The following is a 24738-nucleotide window of genomic DNA, read 5'->3' on the forward strand; positions in this document are numbered from 1 at the left end:
TGTGCTTGTTTTACTCAAAAAACGTTTAGGCAACGTTTTCCATCAGCTTTTTGAGCCATTTAAACTCATTTGATCTTTGTTCGTCCCATTAAACTTCCCATATGTCTGTTGGCACCCAAATACCAGTTTATCAACTACTACAATAATGTGTTTATCAAACACACCTTTACATGAATAAATAAATCTATAAGTATATTCATTTATACAATTAGACATATGAGTGAATGTAAAACCATACATGTATTTTTCCCAATTTAACAGCAACACACATCTATTTACACAAGTTATTTGTGCCTGATCTCTTATGGCGAATCATCTGACGTACGCGACGTCAGCGCAAGGACTTTTCTCTCTTGCGTCTGGACGCTCGTGCAGCCGCAGTGGTCAACGGATACCGGAGACGCTTCGCGGAAAAATGCTCCCGTTATCCATCAAAGATGACGAGTACAAGCCTACCAAGTTCAACCTGGTCGTCAAATTATCGAGCTGGTTCAGGTAACGAGCGTTAAATTATCAATAAATCCTTGAGTTTCACTCACAGCTGCTGTCGGCTTAGTGCGGCTAATGCTACTAGCATGCTAGTTACCTCGCGATCTATATGAACTATCGTTTAAATTGGTTTGTACAAAAAATACACGTTGTATACATTTATTCGTAAAAGAGAGATCGTTTTATCGTGTGAATATAATTTAGCTGTTATGATAAAGAAGCTGTCTTGTATAAACAGTATTTCAGTCAGGCTGTCGTTAGCAGAGCTAAGTAAACATTTGACATACGGTTTAATATTTTAAACTGTGATTTATTACATGAGATTAAATACATTTCCCGTCGAAATATGTATTTTAAGAGTTTACTTGGACCACCTGTCATTTATCCGCAACCTTTTATTAAAGTAAACCACAACAGTGTAAGTTATTTGCTCAATTGAGTTGCTAAAGCCAGCCTGTCTGGTCTGGCCACTTTTAAATGAATCAGTCTGAAACATCTTCATGTTTTGTTTTCTTTTAGATCAATTCTTGCAGATAAGACCTCTCGCAATCTGTTTTTCTTCCTGTGTTTGAATCTCTCCTTCGCATTCGTGGAGCTCCTGTATGGGATATGGAGTAACAGGTAACAGTAGGGGGCCAAACACAAGGATGTGCCACGTAGATCTAAAGTGGGCTGTGCAAGTGTGCTTTTGTTTTGGGCCTAACTTCTGTTTTTATTCTTGAATGAGTGCTTTTAATCTTGTTTTATTGAATGATTTGGTATGATGGCGATCTTTCAGATTTATGGTCGCTCAAAGTTCAGATATTAGAATGGGATGTGTCTTCAGTTTTACAAAGCCGCCTACCTGGACATACATATTGGGCATCATAGGCTGGATTAAACATGTCTATGATGTACAAATGCGCAGTGTAGGTGTGAAGACGGCTCATTTGAGGCATAACCATTAAAGTAGATGTAAGGGAAAGTCCCAGCTGATGTAAGCAGGAATTAACCATTTGTTTGCCAAGAAAAAAGTAATATAATGCATAGCCACAGTGTAAATTGGCACACTCATTTGAATTAAGGTTGAAATGTAATAATTTTGTAAATAATTATTTCCTATTTGTAGAAGTAACTATGGATCCATATTATTGAATAAAAAACACATCAATGCTTCATAGAATATCCTGAATGTATTGCATTTGATTTAGCCTTAGAATAAAGTTTGCTATTGTTCTTTTGTCATTCGTGTCCACGTGAGTCACCACAATAAAGGGTGGAACGAATTTCTCAAATTTCTTAATAATTACACGCCGCCGCCTTTGTCTGATTCTCAGTTTAGGTTTGATATCCGATTCCTTTCACATGTTCTTCGACTGCACCGCTCTCCTGGCAGGCCTCGCAGCATCAGTCATCTCACGGTGGAGGTCCAATGATTCCTTCTCATACGGGTGAGGGACCACAACATTGCTGTTTCCCTTATTCTTCTGTCCTGCTTAGTTTGTGTTAAAAGAGTAGGTTTCCTAAACAGGAAACTTCACTTCTGCTTAAGTGGCTGTAACAGGAAATTATGTGTTTTTGGTTACATGTGGTAATGCAAATCCCCTTGACCTAAATGCTTGTTTTGTAGGTATGTCAGAGCAGAAGTTCTGGCGGGCTTCGTGAACGGCCTGTTTCTGATCTTTACTGCCTTTTTTATCTTCTCAGAGGGTGTAGAGGTATGTCAGATTGATTATAGATCAGCTTTGCTTATAACGAATGACTGCCAAGTGAATTCTACTAATGTTGTATGGATGCTTCTGTTATATTACCACCAGAGGGCGCTAGAACCTCCAGATGTGCACCACGACAGATTACTGCCGGTGTCTATAGCAGGACTGTTGGTGAATCTTGTAGGAGTATTTGTTTTTCAACACGGTGGACATGGACACTCTCATGGGGGCGAAGGTAGGCTTCTACTAATACCAGGAATATGCACGTGACACCTAACATTTTTTTTATTCAGTCATGTTTCGAATACAGAATATCACTCTCATTTTTGCTGAAAATGTACGAGGTGTTTGCTCATCTCAAACTTGTAACAATGCTGTGATGTTTGTTAGATGTTCTGAATGGCAACAGGGTGGTTACTAACTGTCCCCAAAGTTTTAATCTTCAGATCTGGTTCTTTTTGTAATTTGCAATGTGAAAAAGCAAGCATCTGATTACTAAATGCATCTTCATAGATGTGTCCTTTGTGTTTTTAAGGTCATGGGCACAGTCATTCCCTTTTTAATGGCAATGCGGGACATGAACACAGTCATGGCGAACACAGTCATGGCGGACATGGTCACGGAGGCCACGGTCACAGTCATGAGTCCAAGCACGGACATGATCACGGTCACTCGCACGGAGGACATGAAGATTCATGTCATGGTATGACCTGTAGTTTTGTTGGAAATTGTTGGACTGTTATTAATGCACCTCTCATGTTACTTAGAGTCAGTTTGCTGTTCGGGCTGTTCTGCTGTTCTGTTACTGTGTGTCAGTATAGCAGAAGCTATCGTCACATTGTAATCTTGTCTGGTACAGCATGACTCATTTTTGCTCTGTCTGTGTCCTTAGATGACCAGTTGCTCATGCCGGGAACAGGCTCCAGCAAGCAGATATTACAAGGTATTGTTGATTTTGCTTTTTTGTATGCTCTGTAACCACCAGATGGCGCTTTTCTCTCACGCAAATAACATTTGAGTATGCATTGAGCTGGTGTTTATGACATGAGATAGGAAAACATTTACACTCACAGCTATCAAGTCTAGACAGATTTTTCCACTTTTATGGACGGCTAATATTCCAAATTCTTGCCAGGAGGCTCTGTACTTGTTTTTACCTCTAAAGTAATGTAGTTTCCACATAAACAAGGAAAACCACTTGAAATAAGTGCTCTACATCAGTCGTCACACGACACCTCTGTTATCATCGGACTTGACTGAAAGATGGAGTTTTATGCATTGTCAAGTGACAGCTCTGACCGTCCCAACCGCTAACCTTTGACTCGGGGCTAACTGGGTTAACACAGACGCCAGAGCAAGTGCAGTAGCGCTGTCGCTTTAAACTCTTTGTCCGAGTTTGTGTGGGAAAAGAGCACAGCAGAGAAAGTAGTTTGTCCCCTTCACCCTGGCACACACAGAGAGAGAATGGATCCTTTGGGAGGCCTGCTCAAGGGGAGAGAAAAAGGGGGCACGAGGGGAGGACCATGAGGAGAGGGGGAGGTGACAGTGCAAAAGGTTACACTGCCTCCATCCCGGTTTCTTCTCCCCTGAGGGACCTTTTGAATGGCAAGTAGTTTGTAGGAGACTTGTATTTGAACATCTTAATGTCCTTTGGCTGTGTTTGGAATAGCATACTTAGTATGCAAAATGGCAGCTTAACAAAACGTTATGTGACGACACATGTGATGAAACATTTATCTTAAATGTGCACCATTTGCCTTACTATATTTTTTAAAGTAGTAGTATAGAGTTTATACAGCACAGTATTTAGTAAGCTAGTATTCTATACCAAACACAGTCTTGGTGAACTCGCGTTGAAGTGCTCCAGCATTCCTCTTTATTTTGCCAGTATTTGCTTTGACCACATTTGGAAAGTCTCTTCACTTATTAAGGATTTTGCTCCATTACTGCGGTGGGGCTTTCTGTGAAACAGAAACTAACCTCAATCATGTCATCTCCTGAGGAAAGCAGAGCACTTACTGGACTGTATCATATCGTGCCATCATACCACAGTCCACAAGTTTACAGTCGTGTTGATCAAGACGGGAAAGATGTTTGGAAGGCTTTGATCGGAAACATTGACTCACGATTGCGTCTGATGTGTGTTGCTTTAAGGTAGTAGCGTCTATGTTCGGTGGTGAGAGTCTTGCAAGGTTGGCCTTTCTTTCAAGATGCGCTGCTGTGACCTCATCATCATCTGTCTGTGGAATGACATCATCCGTTTGAGGGTTACCGCTGGAGATGGTATCCCGGGCAGCGAGTTTGTTCTGTCCACAATTGTCATGTTTGAGGAAATGTGCTGGCAAACACCATATTTTTGTGTTAGACACAATATTTATGTACTGGTGAAACCAAGAGTTTTCATGTAGACAAACTTCTTTTGCAAAGTCTAGTTATCTATCTTAAGCTTTACTTCCTTATCAAAACATTAATCATTGATTTATGGAAATAATTTGGTTCTCGACCGTGTCTTTTGCAATGCATTCTGGGATTGCCTTCTTTGAGAAGGATATATGATGGTAATGATACTGCCTTACAATCTGTCCAAAAAGAATCCAACAGTATTGAAACTGATTACAGCATTTCCTTAACCGCAGGTGTTTTTCTGCACATTGTTGCGGACACGCTGGGCAGCGTCGGTGTCATAATATCAGCCATCCTGATGCAGAAATACGACCTGATGATCGCGGACCCCATCTGCTCCATGCTCATCTCCATTCTCATCGGCGTGAGGTAAGCACACACCGGCCGTGGATATTATAAGCATCTGACCTCTCTTGATTCAACTCGAGACAATCCTCCACCCTCAACTCCACCCAAAAAACCCTCAGCAGCACCTAACACAGATCATACAAAGCCACTTCACAACGACCTTCACCAAAGGCCTCGTGAAGCCGTTGGCACTCCGGCCGGGTGAATTACAGGATACACGCTCGAAGGGTGGAGCCCTGAGACTTTCCCAACATGTGGCAAAGCCAGAAAACCAAGACTCAACTCTCTCATGTGGCATTCTTAAACCAGCTCCAGTCAAGAGGGGAAAACGCTGGTTTTGTGTGTTTGTGTCTCGAAATGCTTTGTTTTGCTTTGTTAATCTGTACAATTGTATAGTTTCATTTATCCTTTTGTTTTTTAAGTGTTTTAGAGGCATACGTTAGGGCGTGTAATGAAAAAACTAAATTAAAGTGACTCATCTGATAATCTTTCTGTAGTTTTGCTACAAAAATAACATTTTGGTGCGTCTCGCAAAGCGGTCATATGGCTTTAGAAGATTAAGAATGCTAAGCATGTGATGAATGAACTACATTTATGGTACTTTTAGTGATTTTTTTTTTTTCATCCATTTTGGACTTCAGCAGATGTGGTGACTATGAACTATTATTGTGTGGAGAAAAGCTGCGAGAAGAGCTTTGTTTTACTTGGACGAGCATACAACTTTAGAATGATTTGTATTGGCAGGAGTTTTATTTTTATATGCAGTATACCTTTAATTGACATTGCTCTTTATGGTGGAAAGTCATCAGACAGTCTTGAGATGATGAGTAGGCTTCATTTTTTGTGTATGATGTGTGTAAATTTATGTCACGGCTTTGTATATACGAGTTGAAGCGATGCGGTCTGCAAACTAGGATGGGGCACCGTTCCGATTGCGGCCCCATTATACAAAACTCACGGGTCTGAGCAATGCCTTTCCAGCATATTCATCTCCCCTCTCAAGCCCCCTCTGCCTCCTCCCTCTATTCTGCATTGAGGCTTTTCTTCTCCCTTTCTGGAATGTGGTGGCGATCTGTGAACGTTGCTTCAACAAAGGCATCTTTTAAGATGGATTTTCCTTCTCTGTGTTTCATGAAGAGTGGGGGGTTTGTCATAGAGACTCCCGTTTAGAATCTTTTACAAACGCAGAAGAATTAACCATTACAGTAGAGATCAAGAGCTTGTGTTGCACGTGATGGGATTTCTCCGGGTTGCACCTGCGTGAAAACAGCTCGGTCTCATTCAGGTGCAATGTGGAGACTAATGTGGTATGGCACACCATAAAGGTATCACTCGACTAAGAAGAAAATTGAAAACAGTTGCAAATGTGAAGAGAGAGGTTTTTATAGCATGTTTAGCTTGTTAAAAAACACAAGCTGCATCTCATAAATGATTGTTAGCTCAAGTTAAAGGGATAGTTCACCCAAAAACGAAAAACCTTTCCTAATTTATTCACCCTCATGTCATTTCGAACCTGCATGACATTCTTTCTTCTGCAGAACACAAAAGAAGGTGTTTTGAAGAACGTCGGTAACCAAACAACATTGAACCCTGTCACAAAATGACAGAGACATTTCTCTGAAAATATTTTCTTTCCCAGTGTATGATACTCTTGCTGCTAGTGCGAAAAACAGTACTGTGGAACTCATCTGCAACTCTAGACTTTTATTTGCATCATTTATTGTTCGAACGTTAAAGGAAATGGAGCATAATTGGCCGTGTGGAATGTCTGTGGTTCTTGATAGTTCGGATGGACCCTGCACTGTTTGCACTGTTTCTCTCATGCACCCTCACTGTAAGATTCATCTTCCCTCAGACGTCCGGGGTTTCAACTCGCATTTAGATTCCCAGCAGGCCGAATAACCCCTCTTTCATCAACCGCACCTGAGGCGTGACCCATTTTCTCGAGGCTCCCTGCGAAGACCCCACACCACACCGTATTTGGCTTAGGCCTCTTTGGGTGTGGTAGCCCCGCTTTGGAGAATATCTGGAGCTGTCTGTTTACCCTGTGATTAGTTTGAGGGAGTGAAGGAGTCCTGCTGTTGTGACCTACAGCAGACCACCACCATCAAGACCACTAATCACTTTAGGATCTAAAGCCCACGGAACAGCTAATGTTAATTAACATTTGTTCTGGGCATGCTAATCTGGGCCTTTGAGACCCAATACATTTGTCGGGCCTCAGAGGAAATGCATTTAAATTCCTCTCAAAGCTGCTTTTGCTGCACGTTACCATGTTATTTTTTGATGGGCTTTATTTCTCCAGAGAAGCAAAGTTTTAAACATTCATTTGTGCTTTTGGTATGAAGATGAATGATACCTTTAAATACACAAAAATGTTACCTTGCATGGTTATAAATGCCTTAAAATTAAACACCTTAGTAACAGAAAATTTAAGCTGTGGCAACCACAAGGGGTGGGAGAAATAATCGATTCACAATCAATTCTCAATCGAATCGTGACATGTGCAAAGCAGTCCAAAAATATGTATGCGTTTTTTCGTATTTGGCTCGAGTTTGTATGGTGTCTCTGAATAGTCAAAACGTCTCATAAAATCCTATCTATGGATGCAGAGAATGCAGAAAATCAAACCCAGTCCAAATATCGAAAAATTATCGGAGGAAATTTCTACTTCATGTGCAATGGCCTTAAGAATCGATTCTGAATTGAATCATGAGGGACCAAACGACACCCACCCCTAGCAACCACCCATAATACCTTACGATTGTTTGTGACTTGCAATCTATCGAAACATGTAAAATGTTACATTTTGTTGCATAGTTTTGTCCAATGTAACGTTCATTTTTCAACATTTAGATTGAACTTGGTTTTGACTTTCAGCTATGTGGCCAACAAAGTTTGCGAACATTTGTGGTCTGTGCTAGTCGAGGTATTCAGTCGATGTTTGGTTGTCTGAAAACATACCATTAAAATGTGCCCTTGAGGTTTAATAGCCATACTTCTCTGCGGTCGTGAGAGAAGTAAGCTCCTAGAAGCAAACAATTTTTAAGCTTTTTGTGGTACAATCCTAAAACCCATTTACCCAACTAATGGAAAAGTCTTGGGTATAATCCACAGACGTTCCATTCTCCCACAGACATCACATTCTCACGGCCATACTGGTGTCATAAATGCTTCTGTCCTTGCGATTGGGTGCTCAGGTCCTCTGTGTGACTCTCAAGGTGTGTTCAAAAAGAAATCTTTGCCACTCTGACCTAGGTGGTGACATTGCATCTGTGTCACCGGCCAACTTAACCTTGACACTTGCACGTAATTGTATTTTATCCGAGTGAGTCACTGAGTATAACCACATTCAGGGCAGGTTAGCAAGCAAACGGGGAGGCTCTTTTGGCAATGAGCGGTGAGTTAGACTGCCTCTCTTTCACTGAACAGGAAGGTGTGGAACAATGGTATGATGTCAGAGGTCCGAGGTACCCGCATATCCAGTAATTTCCTGTTTTCCTTTCGTCCCAAAGAAGGACAAACACACAGGGTAGTGTTGGAATGGAATGCAGGGTAGGCAGTTTTTACAATGCCCTGTCATGCCGATGGAAACAAACAGTCATGCTTTTCTTTACAGTTACGTACGGACTGAATTATTCCAATGAGCAACATGTATTTAATACATAACTAGCAGTGACTGTTCATACTTTGGTTTCGGATTTGAACATTAACCCCTAACCCAAGGTATTCAACTTCAGTGCGTACGTGTTTAAACTATAGATGATGTTGAGTAGACTTGGGTTGGTAAACCACAGTCGTCTTGAGAGGTATTAAACAAAAAATGCTTGCATGTGCTGAACTGTGAATTGTCAGCGTTTATTGAAAAGACCTACCAAGTAGCACACATGGCTGTTTGTCTTGAAACATCTTTTGGTAACGTCTTAGTCGCTTGCATACTGTGGTCTTCATGAGATAGCCGAACAGCTTCTTCACATTGACGTGTCTCTGCGATTGAGGCTTCATGGATGAGATCGGAGAACATGGGGGTAGTAGAGCGGATTGGAGAACAGGAATGGAGTCCAAACCAAGTAAACCTCTAATGGTTCACAGATGCAGCAGTGGTCAGGCTGAAGGTTTGGAAGAAGGACTGATGACTTTGTAAGATGCTGGCACAGCTGAGGCGTAGCTTTGATGGGCCAGTAACGGTTGAATGGTCAGGAGAGGAATAGTCTTGCTACTCGCCTAAGCAGTCGAGCGTTTCTGGAAAGCAATTCTTCTGCCGGATTAATGAATCTGTTGCAGTCCTGCCTTTGCTACAGCTGTTGGATGACATGAGCAGGATTCTCCGACTCCACCCCTTCATAAATTTGTTGAGCATCACCAAGTGTGCACTGAAGTACTTTGAATCAAAGGAGTCCTTATTTGTCCTCCATGTAGCTGTAAAGTCATGACAACCCAAATTATCATGCTTATCAACACTTATCATTCTGCCAGACGGTGCCGTCCACACTCTGCCGAGTGCATGTCGCACCTTTATGAAAATCTATCTTGCCAACCAATGTTTTCATATTTTTTCTTTCCCTAGTGTGGTCCCACTGCTTAGGGAATCCATTGGGATCCTGATGCAACGGACACCTCCGTCTCTGGACCAAGCCCTTCCTGAGTGCTACCAAAGGGTGAGTCCTACCTCACTTTTCTACGTGGCTACTTGGTTAGCCGGATATGTTAAAGGACAGTTTAAATGGATTATTGAAGCTTTATGTCACAAGTATTCGGCTAGCCAAGTCATGTTTTTTTAAAAGCATCCCTGACCACCTAATAGAATAAAAGCCAGTTTGGCCAGTCGCACATAGTTAGAAACAAATATATAGTACAATGCATTGTAAGTGGCTTTGGATTAAAGCGTCTTCCAAATGAAGAAATGTAAATGTATTCCGTCATGCAAGTTGCACCTGCTAATCTGTAACGTTAACCGCAGGTTCAGCATCTTCAGGGCGTTTACAATCTTCAAGAGCCTCATTTCTGGACGCTATGCACGGACGTATACATCGGCACACTCAAACTCCTCGTGGCACCTGACGCCGATACAAGATGGATCCTGAGCCAGACGCACAACATTTTCACTCAGGTAAGCGGTGTAAAACAGCCGTATAAACTTAATCTCGCTCTTTAAGAGACTCTCGGTAATCATTTTTCTGTGTCCAGGTTGGCGTCAGACAGCTGTATGTTCAGATGGACGTCGCTGCCATGTAGGAGTCCGCCGCATTTCTCCTGATCTTTTGGGAGTCCTGGGACCAAAGGCCTTCTGTGCTGCTGTGGGGAATTTCTCCACCACAACCCATCTCTCTTTGGGTTTCTGTTGCTCCACCTCCCTCTTGGATTAAGATGGAGCTGGGGCAGTCCAGCAGTCTGACTCCGCTCTTACCAGAAAAACGATGACGAAAATAACAACTGACCAGCTATGTGTTGTTTCGGAGGGAGGCAGGGACTCGCAACGTTGACGTTGCCAACACATCACCCTGGCGGTCATTTGAAGTTCGTTCTTTGAAGTTCCCCTTTGCTTTTTTTATAATCCCACGGACGGTTTATTTTTCCTGTTAATTATGCGTTATCAAAATGAGGTTTTAATTATTGGTTGTATGAGTGCGGAGATCATTGGACGTTTGTAAAAATTACATAACTGTGTAGGATTCATTGACTGTATGTGTGTTTTTCTCCTGCTTTTTTTCTGTTGCACAGTTGTAAAGAAGTGCAGGATGCCATTATCAACAGATTTGTCTGCATTTCTTAAGTGCCTTTGTGAAAGCGATTATGGACAATCGCTTAAACCGTATTTGATTGCCAACACAAATGAAATGAAAACTGGAAGTTTTTTGACTGGCCGGGTACAATTAAAACATTCCTTTTGCATTAGGCTTGCTGTTTATTGCATGGTGTAAAATTGGATCGAGAAAGCACCCAAAATGGCACTAGCTGTATAAACCATAGATCTGATGACTGACAAATACTGTAAAACAATCCATGTTTTTTATTTGAAAGTCAACCACAATTGGCAAGTTCAGCACAAGTTCTTGTTTTCCATTTTGAAATGGGCAATTTTATTAATAGGAATATAATTTCTGCCTGAAAATTAGCATGGCCTAAAGAGATTCTGTCATCTCTCATTCGCATGTAATTTCAAACCTGTTTGACTTCTTCAGAACACAAAAGTAGATATTTTGAAGAATGTTGGTAACCAAACAATGGAGGTACCCAATGATTTCTATAGATTGAACACAAAACAAATGCAAGTCAACAGGTACCGCCATATTCATTTTGGGGTTTATAACTGTAAATCTGGGATATGAAAAATAAATAAGCGTATGAGAGTAATTCTGTTCAATGCTAGGAAGTGATGTATATGGATCGGATTTGTCTAAAACGCATTTTAAGGTCTTGAAATAATATAAGACTTTCAGTATTTATCCTTTATCAAACACAATAAAACATTTATTTGCCAGCTTTGCAGGATTCTACCAACATGTTTTTATAATTGTAAGGAAATATTGAAAATGTCCACTAGACATTGTATTTCTTTAATATTTTTAAAACATCGATAATAATCCCTGCCATTAAATTAATGCAAAGATGGCATTCTCTTTCCTTTTTATTTTCCTTCTAAAGATGAGAAGTTGTTCCAAATCTGTATCAATTTCTTTGTTCTGATGAACACAAAGATTTTTGGAAGAATTCTTGCGACCAAAGAGTTCTTGGACCACATTGACTACCATAGTAGGAAAAATAAGTATATACATTTTTTCGTTCTGTTGAACACAAAATATATTTTGAAGAATGTAGGAAAGGTCTGGGCCACTTTTGACCACCATTGTAATTTTTCCTACTATGGTGTCCATGAACTGTTTAGTCACACGCATTCTTCCAAATGTCCCAATCATCAGAACAAGGAAATTTATACAGATTCCGTACACCTTGAGTGTAATTCATGACAGAATTGTTATTTTTGGGTTTAAAAGTAAACCTCCAATATGCCATCAATTTACAAAAATGCAATACACCTGAAGAATATTTCTTGAAAATATGTTAAACGCAAACATATGCAGTTTGACCCTAAACAGGGCCAATAAATGTCTGTGAAATGTAAAAAAATCGCTGAGAATTTGTAGGTTTGCTATGTTAACAGAGTAAAAGCTGTGAAGCCAAAAATGCAACACATGATCTCAAGTTTGTACAAATAAACCAGACTGAAGCAGACCAGTGTTTTTGACAGCATCTTTACTCATTTTCGAAGCAATTCATGATGACAAAATGAGATAACGCAAACAAAACCACGGAAGCAAATGAAAATAAAACCACATGTTGGGGCTTCAGCGTAATGAGCAGCGATGAGTCTTCATTGTAAAAATCAATCTTTGTTTGACACAGGCTGGTTTACGCTTAAAATTGTCTTTCATTACATTAACATTCTCATTCAGAAAGTTCCATTAAGAACGACTTTTGGTACCGGCACATTATGCCAATTTTCAAAGCCACTAATGCAACCCAGATGCAGTTGTTCCACAAAACCCTTTTTCATTTCCTCCGTTATAATTCCATCTTTTTTTCTTTGACAGCATCACTCTCGTGTGCCACCCGTCTAAATCATTCACCCCATTCTCCCGCACCCCTGGCCCGATCCGTAAAGGATCAAGTGGTCAAACTTAATCTGAAATAACTGTAATTTCTGCGTTCTCCTGAGCCAGCAGTAGCTCTGAGAGCACCACCATCGTGTCGTAAACATCATGACCAAAGCACTTGTTCCTCCCGTGCCCTTTTTAAAACCACAGGAACACCATTTTTGACGTCAAGAGTCATATGTGGAGCTGTCGGTCATCTTCAAGGTCACGAGTCCCTCAGGACCGCTAAAAAGTTTGAGCATGTCCACCTCAATAGGATGAAGGTGTCCACTGATGATCATGGAATGAAGTGGTCCTCCAAGGTCACAGGTGGCCAACTCCCGGAGCGCCCCGGAACGGATGGCTTGATCCTCAGCACCAACACGAGCCAGGCCGACGCACACAGTGTCTTCGGTCATCGCTGCATTGAAGCGCAGAATTTGCTTACAAAGCTTTCAATCACAAGTAAATCAATTGTACTTCAATGCATGCCCCAGAGATCCAGATGGTTCTACCACAAAGTTCAAGTCTCAAGCATTCTAGATTTATTTTCTCACCTAGTTCCTCGCCTCGTTCTCGACAATTTTGCAGTATCTCCAGAAGTTGTTCAGCGGCCTGTGCAACCGTCATGTACCTTGGGGGCTCGTAAATCTTTCGGCCCCTGGAAAAAAAGAGAAGGAATATTCTTTTGTAAAAACTACTGTATCCAGTATATGCTTTTGTGGAACGCTAAAGTGGATATTTTAAGAAATGTCTCAGTGGTTTTGTATTCATACAATGGAAGTCAATTGGGTTAATTATGTTCAATTACCAATTTCTTTTAAATATCTTCTTTTGTTTTATGCAGAATAAAAAAGTTTCCTGGTATTTGGGTGACCGGTTAACTCTCTATTAACATTTCCCATAATGCAATTTATATCAAATCTTTGAGTTAAAATACAAAAAAAAAACGGTTTGCAATACTTTCATGAGCAATCAAGTCCGCGGAAGAAAGCTAGAAACAAGCACAAAATGTCCTTTTGGGGCCATTTCCCCCTTCCTGCAGTGCAGGGCACCCGCCTCACCGGACAAGCATTTTACTCTGACCAAAATCATCCAGCATATGGTTACTCCATTTCCGAGTAATGCTACAACGTTGCCAATAAATCTGGGAGACATTAACGCTCTTTCCAGGTTTAAACGGGGAGCACGCACCAGACCTAATGCTCATCTCCTTATAGCGCAATAAAACTGGTTAATGCAGACTGGATATAAAATTACAAAAGTGCGCGACCACGGGGGGAGATAATTACAGGACACCACGGAGAGAGAGCAAGGAGTTAACAACCTTCTTCTACAAGGAGAAATAATTCAAGTCGCACAGCAATGAAGTTCAGGAAACATTCCTCAAAAACCCGACAGAAACTAGAGGTTCATCGTTGACTATAAAACTTGTTTTGTCTGAAACGCCGGTTTAAGAAAATTACAGTTTAGAAGCGACTCAGCATCATGATAACATATCACAAGTCCAACGTGTAGACACGGTATTTATTGTTGTTATTTTTTCCAATCTGGCCCCCAGCAACTATGAATGTTAAATGAATGTCTGGCATAAACCGCAAATCGTCCGAGGTCCCTCCCTGCAAAGTACAGCAGACTAGATATGAATCCGTGAAACCCCCCCCGCCCGCACATAACATAAAAGAGTATGAGGACCTTACCTCATTAAATTCTCCATGGACTGCTCTTTAACTTTGATATCTGTGAAAGAAGGGAAGTTGTAAGTAATGTATGGTGCAAGATTTAGTTTGATAAACTATGTCTCTATGGATGTTACTGTCACGTCATAAATAGTATGTCGGCCCTCCGTCTGGGGCAGTTAACCCAAAAACACAATCTGGAATGTAAGTACATTTACAGACAGCACCTGAGTGGTCCCAAAGTGGTTCACTTTGAGAACAAAAAAGAGAGAATTACACTTCTACAAGAACAGCCCTGTTCTTAACACTGTCCATAAAGAAACCTTGAGGTTTTATCATCATCAGAAACACATTTGTATGAAAACACTGAAATCACACTAGAACAACTTTAGAAAATAGCACCATCACATGTATTCTGTTGGAAATAAGAGATTATTTTTTACAATAAATGTAACAATGTTTGGCCAAAAGTTGCAATTCATAGCTTTTGACTCTCTATCGCCATCTCTGTTTGAATCATGTAACTGCAGGCCACTTTGTACTTATTAACTTTATTTTCTGTATTTTAAGATCTTTTATATCTTTTATAATTTATATCAATATTTATTTGTTTTAAGATTTTGTTGTAAATTTGGGTCAGCAGACAGATTTTTGTTTGTTTTTTATCCATAAAGTTACAAATTGCAGGTTACAACACAACACAAACTAAATAAATAAATAAACAACAACATACATTTATAATGTATATAATTTTTTTAACAGCTAGACTGGGAAAAATTAAGCATATATCCAAAATAGAAAACATACTTCTATTATTTATAGAATATAACTTCTCTTCTGATTTTAGTATTTTTTTATTTTATTTCAAAATTCCTGATGAAGAGCCTATGTGCTCGTAACATCACGAGTCATGCGATAGTCTTTTATATAATAATGTATTTTTATATTTTTGGAGCTCTGGTGTGCCGACATTTTGTCACTATTTGGATTTCAAAATTCCTCAAATTTCAAAATAGACTGTTTTAGGAGTGACAACATGAAGAAAGGTTATATAGCCCTACCGGTAGTCCTCTGCGTTGTTGTTTATTCACTAACATTACTTATTGAATAAAACTTATCTGCAGATTTGTGATTCGATTTCTTTGCATTACACTTCATGTGTCTGGCATACATGTCTAGTCTTTTTTCGTTTATTTTAATTCTGAAAAGTCAGCAAATAAATTCGCCAACATTTGATCAATAGCCCATGTCTTGTTAGCACAGATATGATGAATGGATGCAGTGTATAGTCATTGTGGTGCTGCCTGTGTATGTGAGAGGGTGCGTGTGTGCTTTTGTTGTGTCTGCGGGTTGTTGTTTTGTTAGAAGGCTGAACGGGAAGGGCTCCAATCTCCGCCCCCCTCTGTTTGCTTTTGAATAATAAGGTTAATAACTCTCACTCCCTCTTGCTCATTTTGCTCAGATTTGTCCTCAGCTGGAATGCACCTGGGGACTCCAGCCCCTCCCCTCCATCCCACCAGCCAATGAGAGATGACCACCACCGACATTCATTACCAAACATGGCCACCACTGGGGAATTCCGCTAGTAATCTAAAAGATGGGGGTTTATTATTTACTGGTCCTCGAAATCTCCACGGCACGCAGATAAACGTAAATTATTTGCGGCCATCTGCCTTAGGGGGCATCAGACGTTTGCAGTGGGTCCCAGTTTAATGTTTGCCCCGGGGTGCCGCCGAAGGGAAACGTCTATCCGTGGTTCCAATTCATAATGGGGTTGTTGTATCCCCGGGGTAAAGTCTGACTGTGATTGACACATTCATTGCTATAGTGACTGTTGCAGACACAACAAACATGTGTGCTCTGGAATACGAGAGATACCGAGCCAGCCGAATGTGAGTGTTGATGACATCACCCTTCCCATCAAACTTCTCGGCTAAACTCTATGTAATCATAACTTTGTGTGTTCAAAGACTCATTCAAAGTCTGAGTGAAGTTCTTACCCAGCAGGCACAGGGTGTGTAGGCCCATGTTCCTGTTCTTCTTGATCTTATCGTAGAAGCTCTCAGGTCTCCATGTGTCTGTCCAGAACACAATGGACACGGTCTCGCCAAAGTTGTACAACTAAAGCAAACAAAGAAAAGAATTACACTGAGTCCTATTGACTAATAAATACATTTGAATTGTGTACTTATGTGAGCAGTAAAGACATCAACTTGAATATTATTTGATTATGATTACAGTTATCAATCGATTAGTCATTAATACTATGCGATTTACGAGTAATCATTAAAACTCCAAATATCATATCCACATAACTACAGTTGCAATAGGACATGATGTACACTACTGCTGAAAGTTTATGCTCACTTCACTGTTGAACATCAAGATGATGTTGATGAATCATTATTTAATTAGCTTATTTGATTAAATTATAACAAATAATTCATCCCAAGTGTGCCGAATGCAGATAAAGAGAACATTTTAATAAATTGGTATTCTGCGCAGTGCAATTTTGGGCTGTGCACAAAAGCTTAATATCTACAAAGTAGGTCAACGTTCATGCAGGAAGCAGCAGCAATTACCTCTACGCCATCTTAAGAAACAGGTAGATCTTATAAATTTAGCTTTTCAAATATTATATTCTTTTAAATTATTAATTATTATATTCTTATCGTGGGCGGCTGTTTAAAGATTAAAAAAAAATGTAAAGCGCTATCTACAGGCAAATTACACAACACCGCATCTATATTATTAACTGGGAGTTTACTCTCGCTGGTGTTAAAACCAATGAAACGCACACCGCTCTCGTGGTCTGTCAGATTAATCCTTTTGGAATAAAGGCCAAAACACTACAATTTTGTAATGGTTTAATGCAAAAAGCTAATTGATCACAATTGGCATTTTATTGGAAACCATTCATTTCTGTGATGGTTTCTTTTGTTTTTATCATGAGAGTTGTTACATTTATAATCTGATCTCTTGAGATCAATCTGTCATATACAGGTATGTTTTGCCTCTTTATTTATTATATATATATATATATACTGTATTAACTATATATAACATATTTTACACATTATTTTATCTATCCTCAATGTACAGTATGGGGGAGGGGCAATAGTTCTTTCAATAGGTTCACAGGGGAGATAAGGTTGATAACCACTAGCTTTAGAGCCTTATAATAAAGATTCATAATTTTAACTGTCAGCTACGATTCACTGGAAAGTCAGTTCGACATCATTTGGCTCATAAGAAAGTTAAGAAACCCATAAGTAACGTCATAAGTAACTGCAATGTTTTAACAATGAGCAAAATGTTAAGGATTGCATGCCATGGTTATTTTACTTTACTACATGTTTCTTTTTATTGAAATCAAATATTGGCCAAAAATGATTGCCAAAACTTCACGAAAATTGTAAATGTTGTCTCAGAAATAAACTGAAATAGGTTTAAGGCAATAATATTATGATAATTAACAAAAACTAAAATAAAGCGAAAAATGAATTCATCTTATATTGCAACATAAGAAATAAACAAAAACATTGCTTACAATTTTACTAAAATTAACATAAAAAAGTAAAATATTAATAAACTAAAAAACACTAAAAAGAAAACTATTACAACCTTAAACATAAAATGAACCTGGGTTCAAATTTACAAAATTTACCAATTAGTTAAATAACACATAAAGGGACCCAAAAAAAATCACTGAATTTAAACACACACACACTACTTTGAAAAAACCTTTCAAACATTGTAAGGACAGCATTTCAGCACAGGTCAGTTTGTTTACTAAAACCACGGGTCTATTAAGTCTTAATCGCTACAGCAGATTGGTTGTTCGGAGTGTCAACGACAAGGTGCTTCCTGTTATTCAGAAAGCATCACATCATTCCAAACACCACAATGCACAGCTGACACAACATTTAGTCAATACAAACCTTACCTTCTTTACTTTTCTTTACATTTATGCATTTAGTAGACACCATCATCATATATTTTTTATCAGTTCATGTATACTTTGAGAATCAAACCCATGACTCTATAGTTCCTAGCACCACCCTCTACCAGTTGATCTACAGAAACACTGGTGCTGATTTAAGACCTACCATACAAATGTCACCAGTGGTCTAAGATCAGCTTAACTCCCATCCTGAGCTTTGGGCGGCAATGAGGGGCAACTGGGGCCTCTGGGTACACAAAGCTGCCGTGACAGGTCAATACAGGGGGCTGTTATTGATGGGCACTAGGCTGCATTGATAGACTCCGCTGGGACGTCCTTGGCACAAAGGCCATGCTGCTGTTTAATCTTTTTGACAAGGCGCGAACTGACTCAATAGCAGTTAGAGAAGAGCGCTCTCGAAAACTCAGAGGACTTTATTTTGGTTATGACACAACAGTGATGTTTAGCTTTACCTGCAGTCCGCAGCATCCCACAGCATTCATGATGGAGGCGTTGTGAATGACACGATACTTGATCCCGGCACTCAACGCTCGAAGAACCAAGTCGCTGTGTGTTGTGGCTCTGAAGGAAAGCAAATATGCAAGTTTTAGATGCTAACCGCAACTTATTGAAATGATCTAAAATAACCAAAATAATATTGTGACTTATCACAAAATGCCACATGATTATTCTTACTTCTCCGTTACGCTTTTACGACATGGAAGCGTTCCAACATGCCCTAAAAAAGTTGATCTTTTCGATCTCAAAGTACAACATATCATTAAAATGTATTAAAGCCACACATTCTTGAGCAGGAAAATGAGTCAGGGCCCCTCACGCTTTGTGGGTTTCAGTGGTTTGCATGGTTTTACATCCAAGCGTGACTTCAATCGAAGACCCAGATGGGAAAGCATGGTGTAATCAGCTCATCTCTCATGGAGAGCTTTCAAAGTACCAAAACCTCAAACGTGCATATGCCACTTTAACCCCAGAACACTGCTGCTCAACCACACTGTGGTGTTCTTCTAGTTCCTCTGGCACAGATATTGAGATTAACGGGAATTACAGCGGGAGACAGTGCTTTCAAGAATACCAAATGAATAGAGTTTTATTAGTCTAATAACTTAAGTTTTTCCATTCCATGCACACAAAAACGCCAAAGACACAAATCCTTCCTATAAAAGTCACTATAGTCGTGACAACGTCCACAATGGATCACAAATATTTTGTGCACCTTAAAGGTGGCTTATGCAGTTCACGAGGTACTCTCATCCTTACCCAAAAGGATCTCCCACCACCAGAAAGGCCACATCACTAACATCTGCTCCCTCCAAGATCTCATCCGCCTGTTGTTCAACCACATCTCTGTCTGCCAGCAGCAGCTCACGTCCATAAAACTCCTCCTGAAACGGAAACAGCATCTTTTATCTAAGTGAGGTGCTGCATTTGCATCATCCACTGTCATGTTATATAGATCATTCATACCAATCCCTCCTTCCCGACGGTCAGTATGGACGTGTACGCCTCCAAATAAACACGACTACACTGTCGGATGATCTCTAAACCTTTAACAGTGATGTCTTTAGCATCCCCGAGACCAAGACCGATAAAATACAACATGTTTGTATCACAACACAATATGTCGACGCGATCAGGATATTCACAAATATGTGCGTTTTTTAAAAGACGTGAAATATGTAAGTCGATATACTGTTGGTGTTGTATCTGAAACCAAAGTAGTTTCTGCAATGTTTACGGAATAGATTCAGGTTCTTTACTTCTCTGCTACACTCACATGTTGCCGTATGGAGCAACTGACAGCCGGCTGCCGAAAAGCGGAGCGGCGTTCACGACAGTGTCGCAAATTGGTTGCGCTGAATGATTACCATAGAAACGGAGTAAGCGGTAGCCGTCTGCGGAGAACTGGAAGAGGATTCGTCATGAGTGCTTTATTGAAGTAATAGTTATTTTGTTTCGCACCTCAACAAATTAAATTATATTTACACATTTTGAGCTATATGTATTTGTGTATGATGGATTTTAAGTAGCAATTACTCGTCAACCATTAAAGCTTAATTGAATAAACTGTATAAGGATGGCAAAACGTAATTTTGCTGTTTTACAGTGTTATTTATTCTTGGCAAGATATATTTTTATCTGTTGATTTCTTGTAATGGCCACAAGAGAAACATTATGAAGATTTTCCGAACATAACATAAAGCAACTTTTTATGACTTTGTATGTTTATGATTTATATGTGAAGCACTCACTTTTCAATCAGGTGAAAAATAAGAAATACATCTTGATAATACTGGATTTCCTTTATAGAAATAAAAGGATTACTAGTTTATGTGGATATTTTGTTTGTAATTCATATGTTTCCTTTTATTTTTAGGTTTTTCCCATCTGAGAGGACACAATCTGACACCACTAGACTTGGTTATGTGAGAGAAAAAACAAAAACAAAATATTCTTGGCTTAATTTTTTATTTAATAATGTATTTTCAAAAACATAAAGATATATGTAAAGATATTGATAGATATAGGTAGAGGCCATAACTGTTGAGTAGTTTTGATTTCATTAAAAAAATATATATTACTATAAATTCATATTAATATTAATTAAATATCAAATAAATTGTTCAATTATAACCGGACACAGACCATGAAACCATCTATTTATATATATCTACATATCTATACCTATATAAATACACCACCAAATCTTTCACACTTGTTCCACCTGAATGGAAAAGCATATGGTCTGATCTGCTATCCAGAATCCTGATGTTGACAAAAAGCCAAAAACTGTGCAAATAATTCCCTTGTAACTTATTTGTTGTGGGTGGATCTGTTTAAAGCTTCCATGGTTTCAACCACAGCCTGCTATATGATTATTAATTGACAACATTAACAGTCATGATCGTTGGTGGAAAAAAACACCCGTGTAATAAAAGACGGGAGGCGCAGAGAAGAATTGTGGGTTGTACTATGACTGATAATGTGAGTTAATCTGCAGTACTTAATAACCCGTGTTTAGAGGACCTTGAGGTTGACCTGTTTTATTTGTAGGTTAATAGGTTGTAAATTAGGGTGAGGACCTTTCGTTAGACACAGCTGATACCTGTAATGAATGAACGCAGGCCGGGATCAAAGGTCTTTAATCTAAGGCTTACCGGCCCTACAGGCTTAAGGACCATCTGGTCTTTACCCCAGTGAACTTGATAAAACACGATTTTATTATTGTTCTTACCAGGGTGACGGATGAACACATGATCATAATTGTTTACGTTTGTCTGTTTTAATTTATTTACTCACTTCTCAGTTGAGCAAATAAGAGAAAAGATCCGGAAATCTAAGAGTGGTCACTAACTAAGCTCAGATTTGGGTCAAAATTATTGAAGATCTCAAACATTTCTCATCAAATTTACCCAAATCTATCCATAACAAATCTCCATACTCTTGTTTTTAAACAACTGTCTCATTTGTTTCTCTCATGATGTTTACATCAACAGTAGACATCAAAACGAGCGGTCTCCACATCGAGGCGTCGTTGTTTATCTCCTCTAAACCCATCCCGTTAAGTGCATCTCGGACCGTGCTGTGTGTGAAAATGAATGACCCATCTCGAGCGCTCTCCAGTCGCGTTTCCTCACCATTTGTAAGGAGCAGAATGGTCTCCGTCAGCCCGCATTGTGCCAGGCAGAATGGGTTTAGTGGAGCCTGGCAAAGAGAGGATTTTTTTGCTGTGGGCTCTGGATCCGGTGCTGTCCATTACCCTGCCAGGGCTGCTCGCTGCCTCCCAGCTCGTCACCAGGGCAACCGGTGCAGGCCAGCATCTGAAAACAATTTGGTTCTTAATGAGAATTTACTTTGCACAAATGGTGGGAAAATTGGGGGTGGAGAGGGAGAGGAAAGGAAAGGAAAAAAATAAGGAAGGAATGAGGTGCCTGCATTCTTGCCAGGAACTGCCAAAGCATGCTGGACAAACATCCATCTGTGTTTTCTTGAACCGATTGTTCATTCCAAGACTGTTATCTACCATAAAACTCTGGCCCATTCATTCATTATAAAAATGACAATACATCCTAAAAATTCATTATATTAAACCATATATAAAATGCCGCTAAAACAACTCGTCTTTCTCATAAGCATTCATTATTCACACTTTTCATCAATGAATCCCACTGATATCTAAATGAAAGATTATGTAATGCTTCTCTTGATGTCCCGTGTATATGAGGGGCATTCAGTTCTCCACTGGCTAAGGAACGATGCCAGCTTCCACTGGGATCCCCCCTTTGTGCCCCGACCCTCTTTTCCCCGGTTTTGTTTTAGCCCAGTCAACCAGTAGCAAATTGTCCCAGCATCGAGAGCCAATCTGGTTGGACCGCAGTGGGAGAGAAAGACCCTACAGCAAAATGAACTGTTTATCGCTTCCAGGATCCTGTATAGCACCTTTGCACCAGTTCAGAGCATCTGGCGGTGGAAGAGAAGTAGAGAAGAGGTTGACATGGGCGTGTAGGGGTGGGAAGGAGACTTCGTTTTGGACCAATAAATCAGGGCACTGCTGTGACTCTTATAAAGGTCGTGGTGGGAGCTAACTGGTTAAATGTCATGAAAACCTTTTCAGGTCATATTTCACCTCATAATCAAACAAAAACAAACATTGTGGCATTATATTCAAGACAAGACCTAAAATTCTTATTAATTATGTTTTGAGTATTTTGATTCTTGTTATTAATTATCAATTGTCTAAAATGACTGCAATACAATGCAATACAATATTTTGTGCTTAATTGTACATTTCACAAAAACAAAGAATAATGAAATAAAAAATATTAATGAAATAATAATAATGATAACCGTAATAATAATAATCTATTTGCAACATTCAATTAATAATAATAAAAATTTAATAAAATATGAATACATAAAATGTCAGATTAATAAAGTGAATAATAACATTGATAAAAATTAAATTATATTTGTATATGATTACTATTAATTTCAGTTATCTAAAATGACCAAAACAGTATAAAAGTATTATTATTTTTAGTATGAACAATGATCAAAAAAAAAATATGTATATGGTAAGCAAAATATTTACCTATTTTGATTTTGGAGTGAATTTATTCATAACTATTTTTTCACAGGTTTTTATAACAGTAGGCCTATTTAATCTAGTGACCTTTTTCTATCAGAATTAAAAAATCATAAATGGAGTTACTTTTCTTGTGTCTTGTTTAGAAATGATATGTTTTCTAATGTTTCTATACAGACACACCTTATTAAGGCCCCTTTGCATATAAACAACAGCACAAACAATAAATATCTGATAAATGCCTAGATTTGTTCAAATAAACCAAAAACAGGAAGGCCGCCCCCCGTTTCCTATTCTTGTGCTCTGGGCATGAATTTTTCCCCGGTGACCCCCGGTTTGTCCCCCAATTCTCTGTGGGAAGTCTCTGGTTTCTTGCATACATTGTCGCTGCGAGGCAGATGTGTCAGGGGAATATTGAAGAATGTCTTTTTTGGGAGTCTGTTGTGATTTCAATCCCCAGCTTTTCTTAGTGATTCTTCTGAAACGTTTCGCAGCGCTGACAGTATGAAGCTCTTAATAGCCACTAATAGCCAGTGGGATCAAAATACCAGGAAGTTACAGGAAGTGAAAAATTTGAGTATACTTTAAAATGGTTGTAAACATGCACGGGTGTTGGTCATGTGACATGACAAGGTTAGGTCAAGCGTTCCTGGGAATTCGAAGTTGTAATTTCGATATGGTGCGTGTTTAAGTAATTCTGATTACAAAAACAGACGATCGCAATTTCATGTTACTTTCTATTTTGTTTTTTTATGCGCTAGGGGTGTCACAATACACCAGTACTAACAATAACAACAAATTTGAATCATAGTGAAACTCTTGAACAAGTAATATTTTTTGGGGGGTGGATTCCCAATTTTTAAACAATATAAGGTCATGCACACGTTGTTAGTTTCAGTGTTGGCAAAGTGGCATGGAAAACGACAAACTTGGAGTGACCAGGAAAAGCTTTTCAGAATGCTGTCTGCTTCCAGTCAAGAGATGCACCAGACAGAATGAGTCACATCCCCAGCCGACCTTTGTCCCGCCGAACGTGACCTACGAATGCCGACGATGTCAACACATCCTTCCAGCAAAACCCAGAAGATTGGAAGCAAAAGTGAGTTGGCTCATGTTTAGGATGTGCGAAGGCATTAAAACAATCTAAACAACAAAGAGACACCTTCAATGCCAGGCCAAGTGCATACTAGAGCTGTCAGGTGCAGGATGCTGGTTCAGCATTATCGGAAAGTCCCACAGCACTGTTTTTCGCACTGAATATTCCGAGGATAAGCAAATGGGGTAAATTTGCATCTTTTATTTTGGCAATGACGGTAAACAAATCCTAAAATGCCATTGAGAAACGGGACTTAGCGGCACCACGGCGACGCTACGAATTTGTGTGTATGTGTGAGTATGCGTGTTTCCCGGCACTGAGGGCTCCTCTTAACATTCTGTGTAGTCTTCG

General features: G+C 39.4%; 2 protein-coding genes across 2 annotated transcripts; one reads left to right on the top strand and one right to left on the bottom strand.

Moving 5' to 3' along the window:
* Positions 1-335: 335 nt before the first annotated feature.
* On the top strand, positions 336-12164 carry slc30a7 (solute carrier family 30 member 7). The gene is made up of 11 exons (XM_056758497.1): positions 336-495; positions 1009-1110; positions 1806-1919; positions 2099-2186; positions 2286-2415; positions 2716-2883; positions 3073-3123; positions 4817-4952; positions 9499-9589; positions 9892-10041; positions 10119-12164. Exons 1-11 carry the CDS (start codon positions 416-418, stop codon positions 10164-10166), a joined length of 1158 nt encoding a protein of 385 aa, XP_056614475.1. The 5' UTR covers positions 336-415; the 3' UTR covers positions 10167-12164.
* A 4-nt stretch (positions 12165-12168) lies between these two features.
* Positions 12169-20005, bottom strand: dph5 (diphthamide biosynthesis 5). The gene is made up of 7 exons (XM_056758498.1): positions 19673-20005; positions 19466-19590; positions 18661-18769; positions 16245-16365; positions 14266-14305; positions 13123-13226; positions 12169-12986 (listed from the first exon to the last, which is right to left on the bottom strand). Exons 1-7 carry the CDS (start codon positions 19805-19807, stop codon positions 12754-12756), a joined length of 867 nt encoding a protein of 288 aa, XP_056614476.1. The 5' UTR covers positions 19808-20005; the 3' UTR covers positions 12169-12753.
* Positions 20006-24738: the final 4733 nt, after the last annotated feature.

This window comes from Triplophysa dalaica, chromosome 10, assembly GCF_015846415.1.
Source record: "Triplophysa dalaica isolate WHDGS20190420 chromosome 10, ASM1584641v1, whole genome shotgun sequence".
NCBI classification, from domain to species: domain Eukaryota; kingdom Metazoa; phylum Chordata; class Actinopteri; order Cypriniformes; family Nemacheilidae; genus Triplophysa; species Triplophysa dalaica.